The sequence below is a fragment of the Agelaius phoeniceus genome, chromosome 6 (assembly GCF_051311805.1).
Source record: "Agelaius phoeniceus isolate bAgePho1 chromosome 6, bAgePho1.hap1, whole genome shotgun sequence".
Classification (NCBI taxonomy): Eukaryota; Metazoa; Chordata; class Aves; order Passeriformes; family Icteridae; genus Agelaius; species Agelaius phoeniceus.
Window position 1 is genome coordinate 47,795,687 of NC_135270.1, and position 20,249 is coordinate 47,815,935.

The window sequence follows — 20,249 nt, forward strand, 5'->3', positions numbered from 1 at the left end:
GGATATAATGCCTGATTTCAAATTTGTATTACTTAAACTTTAGGCACAAAGGGAAAGAAGGTAGTCATTGATTTAGACCAAGTTAATTGCTGTTTTTCAACTGAGTATTAGAATCAATGTCAAAAGATGGTGTTGTTGTAAAGAGTTTATTTTACAACCATCTTCTATTCATGAAAACTGGTATTCCAAAGGGAATCAGAGATTTTTTAAAAATACTACTAATGCTGTTTTCCTTCAGCTTTAATTATTTCTTTTTTATTTTTTTAAGTCAAATGAGTCAGTATATTGGTATTCCTAATTCATCCATCTTGCATTTTGGTGAGTTAGTTACCATCACTGTTCTGCATTACAAAATTTCAGTCTCTTTGGAATACTGATTTCCGATCTATAGGTTTAATTTTTTTTATTTCATCCTGTTTCCCTGATTTTTCTCTCAACAGGTGCTACTGTAAATTTTAATATAAAATATTTAGTCACAAAATAGTATTGCTTTTATGCACATTGTTGCAAGATTTTTTCTCCAATAAAAACATTACCATCTTCCATAAAATCCTCAACATATTAAGAACTGTGATGCAGAACAAAATTACACGGTGTGAAACAGGTACCAGCACAACAGTGAGATTATATTACATCAAAAAATTTTAATGGTCCCAAATATATACTCAACAACTAAGCATACACTCAGGGGGGCAAAAAAAATTATGACACAAAAGTGACCACATCTAGAATTCCACTCAATCTTTAATCAAGAAGGGACAAACAAATCCCCCACCTCAAAAAAAATTTCTGCAGTTTAAAGGGCAAAGGGAACAGATTTAAAAAAAAAGAGGAAACTTTATATTCGGCCCTCCCCCGCAGAGGTTTTTAAAACCTGTTGTAGCTTGAGTAAAATGTTCAGAATGTATGATTTCAAAGGCAGGTCTCTTTTATACAAAGAAACTGCTGGCATTCTTAACTAGTGAAGAATTATGGCAAAACCCGCCTTTTCTTCAGAAGTCTCATACATGGTCCAAGAAAGCATATTCTGATTGTAGCAACTGACCAGCCAATCCAGAGTTCCACTAACAAAACTCCTGCCCTGTTGGCTTTTTTTTCTTTTTTTTTTTCTTTTTTTTGTTTTGTTTTGTTTTCCATTTCCTTCCCTGAGAAAAGGGCAACATGTGGTCCAAGCTGGAGAGCTCAAAGGCATAAGTCTTTCCCCTAAATGAAGTATTTCTCCTTCTTCTGCTCCTTTGAATTGGCACTTGATTGGCAGAAATCCATTTGTATAGGTTGATCTGTGTCATACACAGTAATTCACAAAAGATTGCTGCTTTGCTGTGGGTTTGCTTTGTTTTTGGAAAAAAATCCTTCCCCAACTGGTAATATTCTTCAGCAGTTGCCATTATGATGACTCAAGCTTTGCTTTCTTTGACAAAGGTAAAGTTTCCTCTTTATCTTCATCTTCATCATCCTCTTCATCATCATCAGGATAATCCACAAGCCCAACGAGGCCTCCCTACAAAGACAGACCAAATTATTATAATTAAGAGGATGTTTGTACATTGATAATTCAGGACTGCATTGTAACATGATGTTTGCACAGACTATTGCCATAAGTACACTGGTTCAGAAGGTTTTGAATAAAATAATGCAGAACAAAAAGAAATCCTTCAGTATGAATGAAAATGACATTATCTGAGAAATGTTTAAATGAATAAATCCAAAATGGAGCTTTACCTATCCAACTGGAAATATTGCCAGCTGAAATTTAAGTAAAGCCAAAAATTGACCTAATTTTGCTATGTGTCACTGCAGCTCCAGGTGTAAAGACAGTTTATTTTTACTGAGCACAGCTGACTGTATTGAGCAATCTGGAAGCACTTCAAAAACAAATGCAGAATAGCTTCAATTTAAATTTTTGAATTATGATACTTTTAGAACACAGTCTGTCTTGGCAAAAATTGAAGTGTGTAGTGGCTAAGAATTTTTTGAATAACATAATTGAATGATGTGTAGAGATTACGTAGTTTAAATAACTTGTCAGCTGAAAATGAAAATGTATCTAATATCACTAAAAACTCTCTTGTATTGCAAATACCCACAAATTTAGGATTAGGCAGCTCTGGACCCTCGAAGAAGCAGCATGAACTTCTGAAAATTCCCCTAAGTATACTATGTTGCAATTTCTGAAGCATCCTATACTTTACTCAAAGGTCCTATTACTAATTCAGGTGCCTAATAATGGACATCCAAACCAGAACATTTCAGTCAACTGTATATACCAAAAAACAACTTGAAAAACAATTACACATATTCTGTACAGTCACATACACTAACACTGAGTACACTACACCTGAAGCAACAACATCAGGTAAGTAATGAAAAACCCAATTTCAACACTGTTTCTTGTTTGTGACTGGCATGTTTTACTCTGAAAGAAGGTAGGATACCTTCTGCCTGAATCCAGGAATGGTTTTCAGTCCACTGCATGTTCCTTTTTGTAACCTGAACATTTTTCTTTTGTCACCACTACTTGAATTTGTGGAGTCAATACTGTATCCAATATATTCCATATGTTAAGACTCCATTTCAGACTCAAGGAATTACACTGTCTGGGAGAAAAAAAGCCTCTAATAGACTGAATGGATTTGCAAGCCAATTTCATCCCTTTTAAAAAGCACTTTAACTCTTGGGTTATGCAAGGAGTTTCCTCCACAGAAAGATTTAGAGGAAGTGTCCTTAGGTTCTTCCATCAGCCAAACACTTCTGATCCAGGTGTTTTCAAGAGAATGCAATCCAAATGCAAACTCTTAAGCCGTGTGGAGTAGGAAAAAATTCCTCAAACCCTAAACCCCCATTTACCTTCACTAGAAGTTAGGTGAACAAGCAGTATGGTAGCATTACAAAACAAGCTGTTATTCCAAGACTCTTATTATCAGTGTTATTCCAAGACTATCTGACAACTGAAATACATACCTCACCTTTTAGAAATGGATACACCACTTGTTATGAAAATAAATTCTCATTATCTGAACTGCACTGTATCAACATTACCTTATCTGTCCCCTTGTGCTGAGAAAATAGCACTCTACTTTCCTGACTCAGTTAGAACATTTTTATTCAAAAATCTGATAAAATCCAACAGTGTCCTAAAATGTATTTTAAAATGCTAGTTTTGAATATTCACTGCAAGTTACAATGCTCTTTTAAAGTGGCCTTCTTCTTCTACTTCAGAATGTTCCAAATCAAAACTATAAGTTAGTTCAAAGGTAAAAATGTCACACTCAGGTATTAAAAATTGTTCTGGCTTACAGCAATCACCATCCAATGCAATTTATTTCTTCCACATAGGTCAGTTATAGAATTCTGAACAATATTAAAATGGTGATAGTAGAAATCCTCACTGGATGTGCAGGGCATTGTGGTATCTACCACAAATTGGCTATGTTTCCAAAATATGTATTTTTACCTGTCAAATACCCCTGTGCAATTTAACATGAGTACAGAGTTGTCTGTATTTGACTGTAAATATCACTGCTAAGAGCACCTAATGGCATGCTTCCTACTTGACCAGTCTGGACATTAAAAGAGCTTTTATTTCTTTCATATACAGCAGATATTGTAAAAAATACTAAAGGTCAGACAAAAAGTACACACAAACCCGAGAGTCCATTACTGCTTAACTTGTTGGGACTCACAGGAACTTTGGAGAGATGCAAAAGCAAACTCCTGTGCTGTAACAATAAAGTCAACCTACAACCATCCAAAATTACCTTAGTTGTAATAGCTGCCATCTGAGATGTGCTTTTAGAAACTGATCCAGGTGAGCCAGGGGACCCTGGAGACCCAGGGGACCCAGGAGATCCAGGCAGATTACTTGCAGATGACTGGCTGGTAAGGTTAGATTTTGTACCACTGGAAAAAGAAAGCTTGAAACTCGGGCTCTGGCGACCTGAAAGGTTAGTTTTCAGAAGAACTTCCTTTTCTTCACTCTCTTTCACTGGAAAGAAAAAAAAAAGGCAAAAAATAAAGCAGTATTATTGAGTGAAACACTTAATTACAAATCACTTCACTGTTTGGGAAAAGGCTTAATACTTTATGTGTAACTCAGTTAAGTGAATCATCACAGACTTTTTCCTTACTACTGTATCACCTACCAGTGGTTGTCACTGGCCAGCAATGAACATTTTTGTTCTACCAACAGTATCACCTGATCATTTATATAGAAAATGTTGAATTAACACATAACATTTAATTATAACCCAAATAAAACACTGAAAAGCTTGACTATCAGATAAGATTTTAATTCAAATGCTTTAAGAAGTCTAAAACACATTTTCTATCATTCTGCCTCTAACGACAACAAAATTTTTTTAATATGTGGTCTACCAAACTGATGTTGCAATTTCAAAATAAATACATGCAAATCCTTCATTGCAGCAAGACTGAATAATGCAAGTTATGGCATTCATCTTCTCACTCCTTACATTTTTTTCTTTCCATGAATTTGCTGATAGGGTCCATAATATCCTCATCATTTTTAGGCTTGTCAGAAGGGGGCACCACTGCCTCTCCATCTTCCATATCATCCTCATCAGTATTAAACCACATTTCCTCCTCATCCTCCAGGGTTCTCGCATCCCTTCTGTACCTGTGGTTTCTCAAAATCGAGCGCATGCTGCAGAACAGGAGGTTTGAAAAGCTTAGATTCAAAAACCAACTTATATTAATAATAAAACTTCTACTTGACACTCAGTGACAGCTTACAGATCCATACATTGCAGAGCAATAAAAACACCAGCAAATCATTCCCTATTGCGAACCTCTGTCTTTTCAACAAAATATCATTAAAAACTTCTCTGTATAAAGAATCAAATAAAGTTCAACTCTGCTAACAGCACATGCAGACTACTCCATCAGTACAAAATTCTGTAGCATATAAACAGCACTATTAGAAGTAATTTTAATAAATCTCACTGAAGTGTTGCATTCAAGCTTGGTTTACCAGTTTGCACTGGTAAATAAAAAGTTGTAAAACAAAGAGCTTAGAAACATACACATATTCTCTGAAAATACTTTGTAACCTGTTAGTATTCAGGGTCCAACAAGTTAAATATGACTCCAATTTTAAGTAGATACATTGAAGAGAAAGTTCTCTCTCTGCCACATCCACCTGTTACAAGTTTTGGTCACTTATCAGTATTCTCCATTTTTCAGAGCCTTGGATATGAACTGCTACCTCTCTCTCCCTGTTTGATCTATTATCAATGTTGGTTTATCTGAGCTCCACCTTTCTTTTCTCTTTTCTCACAGAAGCAGTATTATGGTCTTGGAGTAGAGGGACAGGGATGTGGCCCTTGAAAAATGGGGAGGAGAAGTGGAAGAGACATTGAAAACATTTTCATTGCTAGATGTTGATTTTAACAGTCAGTTTCCAACAGCAGCATGAAACTCTTGATGAAGCACTTCACAGTTTACTGGATGAAATTTCATGTTTTTCAGAAAGTGTCTGTAGTGATTTTGGTTACTGGGATCAAAATGTTAATAATACAACCTAGACATTTGCATTACTGAGTGCAGGAAAAAGCCAGAAGGGAAAAATCAAAACATTACAAGCTATTGAGTAAAAATGCTAAATGCACTTTTAATAATAAATCTAGTTGTAAGTAAGTTGCTTGCCAGCATTATCATACACCTATACATATTGCATCATTTTACATTTTATTTAAACTCAAGTTCTGCAAAGAGCACAAAACTATGGCTTAAGTGGAGCTCTAATGAATAATTTTATGGCCTGTGTCAACAACATGTTGGGTTCCTTCCTCAATGAAATATTCTTTGCTTAAATACATAAATAGATTCTTGTTATTTGTGCATTTTATTATTTCTGGGTTTTCACTTTAAAAATTACATGCACTGTGACAGGACTTGTGCAGCCACAACATCAGATGTAGGAAGAAGGCTGAGCTACAGACCTCCTGAAGCTCTATTTTCTGTTGGACAAACTCACACAGCACAACCACTTAGCTCAACTTGAGCCAAGAACAAAACTACAACTTCACTTGCTATAGTGGATGGAAATTACTGAAGAAAGCAGCTGGCTGTTCTTTCCCACATATGAATTAATGTAAGCAAGGATCACAGCCTTGGATTTCACAGCTGTTTAAGTGATATGCTTAGCTGACATAAGCCAAAATAACAACATCTCACTTTTAACACCTTAGTACTCAAAACTGCAGATCCTGCACATGCTCTTCAAAGTGCTTCAATGTTTTAAAATAAATCTACACTTTTAGTCTCATTTAATTGTACAACTCTCAAATTTAAGTATTAAGAAATCTTGTGGCAAGAAATAAAAGCCTGAAATGTCAAGATATCCTACTAGGACTAATCAGAATTAAATTTTCATGTGTTTTCAAAATAATTCAAGACAGGAAAACAAGAACAGGTCTTGCTAACAATTATTAAGAGTAACTCAACTGTTCACATAAGCAGTCAATTTGTTTTAATGACATAAAGCAAAAATAAATGGAGCAAAAAGGCCTAAACTTCCTATTTTTATACACTTCAGCTTTAATGCTTTTAACTTGAGCAACTGTGTACTAAGGAAGGGAACTTTTGCTCTGGCAAACAGAAAGAGTGATTCAAGCTCTGCATCAGATTGCTTTTTACTCCATCAGCAGATCTAACAGGGACAAAAAAGCATTCTCTGAAAATTTCTTTCTGTGTTCTATTCCTCAGGCATTTTGATAAAGCTTATCTAAATATCTACTCCCACAACTAAAATGAAAGGAAATCTGATGTGTAAATTTTTGAAGGAAAAATCCACAGAATGGTAATTCACAACTGACAGTCTTTCAAATTAGCAGTGAAAATCTGTTATTTAGACAAATCAACTTGGTAGATACTTGGTAGGCTTCCAGCCTCATTAAAGTACTGCAGATAAGTTTAAGATATGCTAAATTAGCATTATGACTGGGGGTCCAGCAGCTAGTGTTTGCTGAAAAGTCTATAGAAACACATTTGAAAATCACACTTTTAATCCAGTAAATTCAGCAAGGCTTGAGATGTAAGCAGGAGTCTAAATTATCTGTATTTCCCAGAACAAGAGAACAACCCACCAGTAGTCTGATAAAAGAATTAAAGCATCAATATGCTATTAAGGGCATTTAGTGTATTTTACCTGTCAAGTTTTGGATTATCTTGTCTTTCCCTTTGTTGCTCAAATCGTAGTTTCAGTCCTTTGAATGTCTGCACATAATCTACATCTTCCAGTGCCTTCCAGTAATTTTCAATTACATGAGCTGTTAATGATTTTATATCTTCCTACAGGAAGAAACAAACATAAAGTGACTTATTTTCATTCAAATAATTTATTTAATACAATATAAAAAGTATCTCAAATGAGAATGCCATAGCAAGCACTGTAGTAATTAACTTATGCAAAAAATTACATGTAAGTGTAATTACAAATCTAGAGCCTCAAGTATTTGATTAGCAAAACAACATACATTTTCTAGCAGTATCTCCTTCAAAACATTACAGAACCTAAAGCCTGATAAAAACTGTACCACACCCAATCCTAAAATGTCTTTCCTCTGTAACTGAGAGATATTTTTACACTGATAGAGAGCATGGCATGCAGTCCTCCAGGAGCAGGCTGCTCCAGCCAGGGTTCCCTGTGGGTCACAAGTCCTGCCAGTGAACCTGCTCCAGTGTGGGCTCCTCTCTCTGCACAGGGCCACAGGTCCTGCCAGGAGCCTGCTCCAGCACAGGCTTCCCACGGGGTCAGAGCCTCCTTCTGCAGGCCTCCACCTGCTCTGGCCTGGGGTCCTCCACAGGCTGCAGGGGGATTTCTGCTCCACCACAGACATCGAGTGGGCTACAGGGAGACAGCTGTCCCACCATGGACATCACCATCATCATGGACATCACCATGGGCTGCAGGGGAATCTCTGCTCTGACCTCAGCCAGTGGCACATTCATCTGGAGCCAGGTGGCACTGGCTCTGTTGAACACAGGGGAAGCTTCCAGCAGCTTCTACAAAACCACCCCTTTAGCCACTGCCCAGCACTGCCCCAAAATCCAATACACTGCAAATCCAATACACCACTGTACAAGCCACGACCACCTGTACAGGTGAACTTTTCCATAGCTTCAAAACCAGTTTTCAGTCAACTCTTCCATGATGATCAGGTCATCTTATTCTTGAATTACCTTGAGTCCCAACTCAAAGAAGAGGTGATCAACTCTACAGATTTCAAGAGGTGACAGTGCGTGGTGACTTACTCCTCCACAACTGTCTGCACCCTAGCTTGGCCCCATTTACCACATTTACAGTCTGTACAGCATCTTGTCAGAATCTGGATGCAAACAACAGCAAGGAAATAGTACTGTGCAGACAGCCAAACTGGCATGAATATTTAAGAGACTCCCCATGCAAGGAACTTGGTAGCACTCCATTAAAATAATCAAAAGAGATTGGTATCTCTTCTGTATAATTCCATATTCCATTGAATTGACATTACAGAGCAAAGCTAAATTTGATGGGTTTGCAGCAGTAGTTTCTAATTACATTCCTGTCATAAAAGCCTATCCAATCTGCATGATGAAATTTGATTAGTACTGCCTTTGCAAATCTGGGTACTGTGAGTACAGTATCAAGTGAATTTAATCTTCAAGTAATGGTATTGTTTGAATGTAAGAAAGAACATGTACAAATATGTAACAGTGATATAAAACAAGGTTCATATAAATACAGTATCATATGGTCCCATTATGATAGCATAATTTAGGGCAAAAGCAAAAAGAAAAGTAATCTTGAATTATAAGACTAAACAATGCAGTAATTATCTTCAGCATATACTAGCACTCACCACTCTGATAAATTCAAACATCTCTATTATGGCAGAGTTCATCAGATTATAACGGGAACCATTATTTAGAAATGCTTTGACCACAGGTTCAAACAAAAAGCTTTTCATTATGTAACGGTTGTAGAATTCATCCTTCAGCCCAATTATCTTTCTCTTGAAACGAAGGGCACCTGAAACACACGTGTTGTCAAAAGAGTTTTTACATTTAAAAGCAAAATTGCAGAAATTACTCAACATTATTACAGCAATTTACAGCCTCAGCTCATATACAGCAATACATTCAGTCCTTCTCTGCTTCTCAATAGTCTTGACTACACTGCTGAATATTAGCAGTTCTATCATAAAGAAATCCTCCATCATAACTGTACAAATGAAAACACCTCCGTTCACTGAAGAATACATAAAGTATTGTTCAACTATAACACTACTAACATAAAAATCTATTTTCAATTGTTTTAATTACTTATGGTAAAGGTAAAACATTTTCTCAGTAAAAGAGCTCAGAAATTTGCTTATCATTCCTATTATTCAAATGTTTGGTTAGATTTAATTAGTTCTATCAGATTAGAATATAAATGATCTCATTTTAAAATTGGTAAATGACTTTATTCACACACATAGTAAGGCAAAGGCTTGATTTACAACCAGTTTAAAGCTCCTTCTGAAACTCCAAAGCGTACACAAGTGAGAGAATGTCCATGCATAAAGAGAAAGTACAGTATCACATGGCAGCACATTTTGCATAGCAACCATGTGTACAGGTTATTTGGCTACAAAATGTTAAAGGTACTTATTGTATGGTACTACTCAGGCAGCTGAAGGCTTTGTTTTTTTAACTCTATGTGCACAACAGAATCACAGAGAAAATCTCCTACTTGCCTCTAGAATTAAGTCTGTTTTGACACTACTGAGCTGAGTATGGTCAAGAAACTACCAGCCTGAAGAGATGCACACTGAACTTTTGTGTAGTTTAATACATTCAGGTAGTCATAGCTCTAATTAAGTACCTCTGGTAATTTCTGCTAAAAAGCCATCAAAACTTACAACGTTCTCTTAGTATATTCAAAACTGACATACCATCTCTTAAATTCCCCTCTCCGCTGACATGAATAAAATCCTTCTTTTTTAAGGATAAAAATGTATTTATAAATGCAAAATTAGTTACTAATAGTAGCTGATATAACTATAATCTAGTATGAGAAACACAGACTGTAATGGTAGAATTTCTGTGTTCAGCAAAAAATTGTCATGATCCATGAACAGTTTTTTTCCAGCAGAGTGAAGATATGTATCAGTTCCCATCCACAAAATTCTAGTTTATTCCTTAGCTTTCAAACTTACACAATGCCAAGAAAGCGTGCTTTGAGGCCATGAGAACGAGTACCCTTCGCAGGATATCTTTGTTAATAATGTAGTTTTTTATGTGATAGGTATGATGTTCTACACAGAAAGTTAGCAATTCCAGTATTAATGCCAAGAGTTGGGCTGTCTGAAAATCATCTGTAATAAAACAAAAGCAAAATAATTAAATGTATCTGGAATACTTCCTTCAGAAGCAAACTTCAAATATCCAACTGCACTCCAGTAAACATTTTTACAAGTTTACAAGTTTTTTTTATTTTCCCACAGACATTTTATGGAACATGCTGCAGAATATGTTTAGTCTTTAAGACAGAAATTTGTTATGGATTGAGTATTTTCTATGAATACAGATATGGCAGGAAACTCTAAAAATATGGAACCAATTACATTTTTCTTAAATTGGTGTTTGAAGGTTCAGAGTACAGAACTTAACCCTAACAGGTGTAGTCAGGCTTATTTAACCAAATCACATTATAATGTCCACAAATCTAGATCATAAACATTTGCCCCATATGCAAATGCCTTGACTAAGTTTACAGCAAAAATGTGATCTATAATGCCTTTTAACTGAAGTACTATGCAAGAAATACCTCAGGGTCTTTTAACACTTGTAAGAACTGCTGCTAGCAACCAGCACGAACAATTACTTCATCACTGATCTCTGCTTTCTTGGTCTGCTGAAGAAACAACTCTGAAATTCAGCACACCTTCCCAGGGGAAATGTTGCAACATTTCTAGTAATCCCTGACCTTAAGAAATCATTTAGACATGTTTAGAAGTCTATGTCAATGAACTGCCCCATGAGTTCCTAAAAATTGTAAAAGTATTTTATTTTTTGCTAAATCCAAATTTGTAGCAAATGTTGTTCACTTCTTAAATCAGGTCTCTCTGCAGAGTTTTGTACTTATGCATTATTCAAATGACTAAATATTGAATCAGCATTTTACTTTGAACTACATTTCATAATCTCAGACTCAATTTATTTAGATGGAAAATGTCCTTTGACAATTATTCTAAACATTGACATTCAACAGCCTTGATGTGCCCAAAATCCAGTGTCATTACCTTTGCTAGGCTTGTCCTCTGTAGTATTGGCCAATAAAGGGGCTGTCAGAACATGCATACAATGTTTGTAGAAGAAACCCAAGAACTCTGTCTTTTCTGTTTTCTAAGGAATGAAAAAAAATATATGCAACATATATCATCACATACCCTAAAAAAATCAAACATAATTTCATTTGAAGGTATTTACTTACATTGGCAGTGGCAAGCATATTTTCTGGATCAACTAAAGTACGAAGCAAACCCATGAGTAGCACTGCTCCTCCAAGTTCTGGATCTGTGTCACAAATCATGTGTTCTATAATGAGGTTAATGAGTAATATATCCTAAGAGGGGGGGAAAAAAAAAATCAATTCAAATGCTACTCCCTTGCACCAAATCTGAAATTATACAATGCAACAAGTATCTGTGAACAGGTGAACTTATCTCATCTAACAGAACTCTTTAAAACACAGCAGTTCAGTGTCCTGTCACCAAATTCCAAATTACTTCTTTGAAACTAGGGCTCATGGCATTCATAGTCATAAATATACACCAGTAACTTCAAACCCCAGTAATTTCCAAACTAATATACCCATTTCTGAGGACTCTTTACTTACATCATCATTCTGCTGTGCTTCCTGCATGACAAATTCTCGTACCATGGATGGGTTGTATTCAACCAAATATGAGAATATATCAGTGGCTGCACTTCGTACTTGTGCATCATCCATACCCTGGAAAAGTCAAATAAAATCATTCTGTTTTCTTGAAAGGGTTAAATGAACCAGAAAACATACAGCTTTAATTCCTTCTCACAAATCACACCTAACTATTGCTAAAACCAGATTCTAAAACTAAGTCGACTTGTACTTTGTAAATTTGACAACAGCTGGACAAAATAAATTTTATGGTTTCCCTGCCCTTTGATCTATTTCCCTATTTTCTAACTTATCTGGATACCAAAAAGCAAGCAAATCTAGGAAAGCAAATAGGAAAACAAAAACTGAAGAATGCCAGGGTACTTACCAATGTCATATTATAAAAGCTTTTAAAGTTTTACAAAAATATTTTGAACATTCTGAATCTTTAGCTAGGACAAGCCAAATGAAGCAAACAAAAAGAAAACCACTTGCTGAAGTTTGTGCTGAAGTTACTTTTTAAAAAAGCCTCTCTGACGATAAACAAAATTGTTATGACAAACAGAATTAAAATGACTTACCAATATGACTTCTAGTGCAGGCAGTATGCCCATATTTGACAAAGTTTTGAAAAATGCATCTCTGTTTTGAGGTTGCAGTGTTTGTGAGAATGCACAAAACTCTTTCAGAAAATTTACCTGAAAATCAGGAATATACTAGTTTAGTAATTAAAAAAAAATAAAAAAAGGATTCACATGTCACTTTGTGGTAACTGTCACATATTTTACAGATTTCTTACCAATTCCTGTCTTTTCTCCTCATCTGTGGCTTCATCTGTTAGTTGTGCAAACAAGTCTGTCAGAAATTTTTCATCTTCCTACAAAAGCAAAACAATACCATTTGTTTATTTGACAATATCAAAAGGCATCCAAGTATAACATAAAATTCTTCTAGACCATGCTTCCTGGAATGAAGAGAACATATGTTTGTACACTGTAATTAATCACACCAGTATCAACTTTCTAATTCAATTTTCAAGTGAATTAATATGCATCTTGTTTTTGAGCTTTAATCATGTTCAGCATCCCTCTACCCCCAGAACAATTCACTCTCAATTACGATGTTTGTTGCACTGCCTTCTAGTTGTCCTTTTTCTACTTTCTACTGCAACTCCCATTGTTTTGTCTTTGACTTCAACTTCCTTCCCTCTTGTCACATGCCAGTCCCCCTAAATCACACTACCCTTGGTCAGCTGTTTACATACATTTATAAACAACATCCCCCACACAGACACACACATACATGCATATCTTTGGAATGTTATTAGATCTCTGAAGCAGAACAAAACAAGGACACAATGAAGGGAAAGCTGCCTAACAGCAGGAATGAGGTGAGCTTCCTTCCCCCTCACTGTTGTGAAAAGGGTGAATTCTAGAGACCAAATCAAAACAACCGTTCCTATCGCATACAGAATTTATTGGACATTCTGGCTGACAGCAATCAAAACCCCTTCCATTATTTTCACACAGCTGTACCTTAGCAAAACTACAAACAGCTCCAAACACATTACAAATGTGTATTTAGATTGAAAGAAGGAGCAATATTTAGCTTCCCATAACCTTTACAGTTCCAACAACCAGGAGATTATTAAGACAGAAATAAACCTTCTCCCATCCTTTTCCCAATGTTATGCAGTGGTAAGGCAGCAGTTGCTTCAGAATGGTTCCAGTACATCAGGTACTAATGCATTTTTTCAGAAAGCTGCTGGTGTTTCTTGTGAAGCCAGTAACACACAGATGTGCAACATCCCTCCATTCCAACACCACAGTGCCAGAAATCCAAGCTGCTTCGCTCATGTTTGCACAAAGCAAACCCATCAAAGTACTTCAGATACACACACAAGAACTTTCTTGTGTTGTGAATTACCTCAGTACCTCGTTCAGGCTCACCATGGAGCCCTGCTGAGGAAGTGAGTACCTCAGTTCTGACAGCACACCGTGCTAAGGCTGCTACAACACTGCCACAACACAATCAGCATCTCTACATGGCACTGCACAACACACATAAACCCACAACAGGCTGGCATGAGCCACTGGATCTCACTGCACTATAAGGTAAACCATATCTTTAGAATATGCCACCTTTTCTCTTGTCTGCTGCTGAGCTGTGCTCCTAACCTGACCCAACAGACAATGAAAAAGAGTGATTTCTGTACACAAGTTCAGGTGCTGTTTCAGTGACTGCTTCTAGTCTCACTTGAAGTATACCAAAATACACTCCGGAGGATCAAGCACAGATGTAAATTTTGACTTCCAGATATCAACAGTGAAATATGTTCAAAACAACTATTAAGGTATTTGATTTCAAGAAACATAGCTTAAGCTTTGATGGGCAAATGCAAGGCTGTTTGACTACCTGCTATCCAGGTGTTATATGGCTTTGTAAGTTTTCTGTTCTAATATTTAATTCATGAGGCATCACAGGTAACCTAAGTAACCCCAGTAGACATACTGACATATTTAGTCACTGAAATTAAAAAAAAACCAAACAAAACAAATCCCCATAAACCCCAGTTTTTTTGAAGAATATGCAGGTTCTTTTCCATGATTAGCAGGGCATTTAAGAGAAGGCCACATAGTTTGATTTCATTTCTCTTTTCACTATTTTGATCAAGATGTACAACTAATCTATGAAAACTACTGAGAAGATGCATGCTTATCCCCAGCTGGAAAGCATAACCCCTATTTCCATTCTCATTGTGAAAGCAACTTTTCACCTCTTCCATGATATCTGAGAGTAAGTGCAGGTCAACTGTCTTAGAGTGATCACTGTGAAAAAATAATGGAAACTTCAGCAGCAGACAACCATGGCTCTTACATATGTAAGAGCAGTGTACCTCTGGGGAAAAAAAAAAAAGGTACACAATATTACCCAAAGTATCAAACTGGGGGTTTTATATTATGGAAGGAGGAGAGCCCCTGTACTGTGAGTGACATGTGGGTCTCATTTATGGTCTCTTCAGTGTCCCAGAGACAGAGTCAGCTGCAGAGGCTGCACATCTGGCATTATGTACCAGAGCAGCACAGGCAGGAGCTGCTGGGCAGGACCCCAGCTCAGCTCTCTGACCACATCCTGCCACATCCCTGACCTGTCCAACACGTGGCTGGCTGCAGCAGAGGGCAACCCACTCACCCTGGTACTGAGCTTGCAAACATATGGGACTTGTAGAGGGAACCTAAAACGGGCAAGTGATAAAGACTTCAATGTTAATGATAATGATAAATCATGTCTTCAACACTTAATGTTTCAGGATGAATTTGCAGAAGTTCAGTATATAACTATCTTCCAGCATTTCAAATATAGACTACAATACAGTATTTTACAATTCTGCATTAAATATAATACTGAAACATATCTCCATGCCATGTCCTCTCCCAAACTCCATTAAATACCTTGCACTTTTAAATTAACAAATGAAATCTCTTGGCTCCAGAACAACCATGACCTATTTAAAATCAGACATATTAAGATGGATCTGAGTGATTGAAACATCCCACCCTTGCACAGATAATATGCAGTAAATTGCACTTATTTCAAGAAAATAAAAACAACTTATTACTAGCTTCACACTTTGGGCTTAGCCCTGAAAAGCATTCAGCATTTATCTCATTCCAGATGCTTAATGAAAGGCAGACAGGTTGCTGTTCATGAGAAAAGCCAAATCCTCTCACATATATAGAAAAAGTGTCATTCCAAAGAACATTCTAAGTATAAAATTCTCTCTCTCAAGCTGTAAAATTACTGACAAGGGCAGTATATCTAAAGAAACATTCCTGAACAATACTGCCAAGACCTGTGGAAATGCACAGTCAGAGAGCAGAGTTCACATATTTTAGAAGTCATATAGCACCAACAGACAGAATAATAGAATTACACTAATTGGAATATTTTCTTTTCTTTTTAACTTGCAAAAATCCCTCAATGTATGTCTGTGAACACAGTGCAAATGCATAATTCTCTGCAGTATGTGGTCTTTTCACACAGACAAGTATCAAAACACACTTAGCTCTATCTTAGAAGCTGTGAAGGTCACAACTGGTTTCCAAGAAAACCAAACTGCAAACAGTAGTTTATGATGTAATTGTGCATTCTAGGTACTTTCCCCAGGCACAGAAATTATCAGAAGTGCAATACTTAAACTATGTGTATACCAGACACTGAGTATATTCATTTCTGCTTTGCAAGATCTAAACAGACGCTTCTAGATTTAATACATTTCGAAGCTCATGAAGATAAAAACAAGCCAGGCCAACTACTCACTCAATTATTTATGACTTTAAAAACCAGAAAACTCACAGATAAGCTAGGGTCACAAAAAAGGACACTATTTACATTTGTGATTCAACTTCCAAAGTAGCCCTCCTCCTCCTGAAAGGCACTTAAATAAAGGATTCTTCAAAACTAGGTCTCTCTTAAATATAATTAACATTCAGTTATCAGGTATTTTCGTGTCTGTGATTACAGATAAATGTCATAAAACATACTTTTCTCAAAAAAAAAAAAAATCAAAGAAACTCAACACTACCCAAACTAGAAAGAGAGCACACATTCCATACTATATTCCACCTTCATATTCATTTTGGGTAGAAACAGTATTTTAGCCCATAAAGTGAAATTTTCATTAAATATTACTAGCAAACAGGTAATTACCACTTCAAACACACTTTCCTTCCTGCTACCACACAAAAGATTTCTTAGCTTAAAACCCCCTTTGTATCAGACTGCCTTTCCACACATGCCTTGATCCTGCACTACCTTCACTTGAATCAACATGCTGGAAAAGGAACGAGATCCACCAAATGACTTTTGTAGTTTCTGAACATGTGAAAAATAATTTTCTGCAATGAAGAAGTTAATCCCAAAAATCACAAGCATGCACCACTTGCAAATGTCTTCCACCAAGTCATTTCCCCCAGAAAGTGGTATCCTTTTACACTTTATTGCAAGGTGAATTTTTGCTGAAAGTAAATCTCCAGTTATTCCTGAGCGAACTACTATAAGAAGCAGACTGGATTTGGACAAAACTACCAGTATGCACTTACACAACTCCTCCTCCAAAACAACTACAGATAATAGTGTTTGCATACACAGGACTCTGTTAAGAATAAGCAAATATCTGTAAAACCAGTTTCAAAATTAAAACCTGCCTATCATTACACATTAATACAGTAAAATATACAGATATACCTAAATACTTGCAATTTTTTTAGCTCTTGAAAAGGGATATAGGGACTATCAATAATATGATTTCTGTATTTAAAAATTCTGATTTACCAGTACAATAATACCATCTGATCACTGTTCTACCAGGCATAAAAACTATTTTAACATACATCAAATTTTCCCTTTCTGCTCTCCACTTCCCTGAAAATTAAAGACCTTGAAGTCTAAATGCACATACCCAAAAGTAATTCTAATAATATTCTTTATTCTGGAAGATAAAGATATTGCATGATTTTGCTGGCAAAAAGAACACACCAATGAGAAAAGGGGGAGAGAACACAAGGAAATAGTGTTTGCTCACTCTATGGCGCAGTTTTGCAAGATTTTTTTTTTAATGAACTAGTTAATAACACAAAGGGAAAGAACTGGTGGCCTCCAGTGTGCTCATTAGTATGTATTTTTTTAAATTGCAAAAGAGCGTCATACAAAGCAAGAAACACCACTTACCTGTCCCACCCCCACTCAAAACTTGGCCAACTCCATGTTTCAGCAAGTTTCTTGGTGGCTATGACATCTCAAGACTAGAACAGGCTGGACCCCAAGCAGTAAGAGTATATTAGGAGGGGCTGAAATTGCAAAAAAATGCAATTCATATCTTACATGTATCTTACACATTGTGAATGAGAACATCTGTAACTGAGTAATTTTCACAGCAGTTAATTCTGCAGTCTGGGAATACTGTCTTCATGGCTTTATTATTCATCATGAAACAACAGTATTTAGTTTAGTGAGATTTTGACATGCTCACTTAAAATTACCTATCTTATAAAATTAAACCACAAACAAACTTACCTCCAGTTCTCAGAAAAGCCCATCAATAGAAGCATACTTTTATAAAGCCTATGAGAAAGCTAACCTTCACGAAGAAGGAAGGAAGAAAATGGTTCATAACCCTAATGCCAAAGGTTACCTATTTTCTGTTTTTTGTTTTAGCACAAAAGGGCGACAGTTATTTTACCTACCAAAGAAAGCAAAATGATCAAAGCAAGTATCTTCCATGACTACAGAATTAATTTTTTTAAATACATGCAAAGTCTCTCTAATAAAGCAAGAACTCTAAAGAATCAGCATATTCTCATCTTCAAGATTAAGTATAACTGAAAAACTGACTTTAAATGCCAGAGACCTATGGCCTATCTTGACAGTGAATGCCTTAAATAAAACACAGTGGTAGTTTTGAGAAAAAGTCACTCAGCTTGTCAAGAAGCATAAGACAAGATCTGTACAGTCCTGTACAAACTTCTATTCACCTCTCTGACACTACAGTCTGGCTGAGCTGAGCTGAGAGTACTGTAAGGTGCCATTTTGGTTAATACACAGCCTGACATGGAAAGGTCTCATTACAGCTCACTTCTTTTCCATGATGTAGGTAAGAGTTTTTCTTTTCTGCTCCTTCACAGCTAGAGAAAGAGAGAGAAAAGAACAGAATACCCAACAACTCAGCTGCACACACAAGAGTTGCAGGATGCCATGGGATATCAGCTACTCAGGGAGCTTACTTTTATCCTGCCAAGTGAAACTTCCCAAAAAGACATCTCTTTTGTCACATCCTCAATGATCTAAAAGAGACAACCTAAAGTCAACAGCAGAGGCATTAAAAACCTTTTATATTAATCTACTAGAACTTGAGACTCATCCATGGCTTCCAATAAACTACCATGAGGCAACCCAGAGTCTTTTCAATTAATAATGACTTCTAAAAGAAACCACTTCTTAAGTCCACATGTAAGGTTAGTGAGCACCAAGATCTCAGAAGATCCAAACTAACAAATGCCAGGAACTACAGAGAACTAGACATCCTTCATGCAGTAACAGCCCCTCACACACACAAGTATTGTAATACCAGCTATAGGAATGCATGATGTTAAACCACACACAAATGGAAGAAAGCCCTTAGGAATTAGTTACAGAAGTGAAATCAACAAAATCAGTCTTTTAATTCCGTTCTTAGAGCATTATTTATTCTGTGTAAAGAAACAGGAACAAATAGTATCATATATTTTATACACAGACTGTAGGAATGGGGGATGAAATGAAACTAGAGTGCAGAGATTACAGAAAAGTGCAACCTGGCCTATTGCTTTATGAATAAATAAATGCCAGGTAAGTAGGCTGAAACCTTGGGTTACAGCTACATTCCAAGAACTTGAAAAATCAATCAATCAATCAATCAATCAATCCTTTTAAACTCTTAGAAATGCAATGGACACATAATTTGTGAGTCTTTTTTAATTCCCTCAAACCCAAAAATTGATCAACAATGTCAAATTATTTCTAACAGATTCTTACGTAGAAACTTAGGGAGTTCTCCCTCCTTGCTAGAGAACTGTACTGTGAAAGTACTAGGAAATGCAGTACAGCACAGGGTGTATTATCTTCCTGGTGTGCTCTCATTCTGGGCTCCTCAAAGCTGTGGAAAGCACTTCAACAATTCCAAACGTTTATCTAACTTTGAACTGCAATGTTAATTCTTCTACATGAAGTAGACTTTATTCTCAACCATAGAGAACAGCAGTGAAGATAGCATTCAAAAATCAGCTGTCACACAAGAAATCAAAATCAGATCTGAGCCTTTATTTCACCTGTAAACTGCAACTAACAAGTCTGGCAACAACAAAAAACCTTGATATTGTAACTTAAACCTACCCTACAGCTATTAACCTAGTGCAAGTTGTAAGAAACAGAAAAAAGGAAACTTATCAGTCTTTAGTCCTCAATAAAGTTATCTCAGGATATCTGGCAAACACACCCATCATGATTTTGCAGGATCAGACCCTCTTTTTCCTTGCCCAGTTTTCTTTTTTGAAGCTCAAGATCTCTCTCAGAATCAGCCACTGTCACCAAGACTCCTGAAAAATTCTTCCCCTCCTCCTCCTCAAGTCAAAATATATAATCTTCAGAAATTTGCTTCTAGCAACACTTGCAAAGAGGGCAAGACATTTTTGAGACAACAGTCATCCTGGATGCTCCAGTTGAGACCCCTTAACTGAGTCTTTTTCAACATTCTCTCAAAGTCAGACTTGTAAACTTCTTCAAAGGGGCAACTCCAAAATGCTTAAGG

The 20,249-nt window shown here is 36.4% G+C and overlaps 1 protein-coding gene across 3 annotated transcripts in view; it reads right to left on the minus strand.

The window, feature by feature from the left end:
- Positions 1-624: 624 nt before the first annotated feature.
- Positions 625-20,249, minus strand: part of PPP4R3A (protein phosphatase 4 regulatory subunit 3A) — a 42,208-nt gene continuing 22,583 nt past the window's right edge. For all 3 annotated transcript variants that reach the window (XM_054635971.2, XM_077180626.1, XM_054635973.2), the window contains 11 exons: positions 12,705-12,782; positions 12,487-12,603; positions 11,885-12,001; positions 11,480-11,611; positions 11,289-11,391; positions 10,203-10,361; positions 8,862-9,031; positions 7,169-7,311; positions 4,473-4,663; positions 3,759-3,985; positions 625-1,501 (listed from right to left, as the gene is read on the minus strand). In XM_054635971.2, coding sequence (XP_054491946.1) covers positions 1,388-1,501; positions 3,759-3,985; positions 4,473-4,663; positions 7,169-7,311; positions 8,862-9,031; positions 10,203-10,361; positions 11,289-11,391; positions 11,480-11,611; positions 11,885-12,001; positions 12,487-12,603; positions 12,705-12,782 — 1,551 coding nt within the window. In that variant the 3' untranslated portion in view covers positions 625-1,387. The remainder of the gene's footprint in view (positions 1,502-3,758; positions 3,986-4,472; positions 4,664-7,168; positions 7,312-8,861; positions 9,032-10,202; positions 10,362-11,288; positions 11,392-11,479; positions 11,612-11,884; positions 12,002-12,486; positions 12,604-12,704; positions 12,783-20,249) is intronic.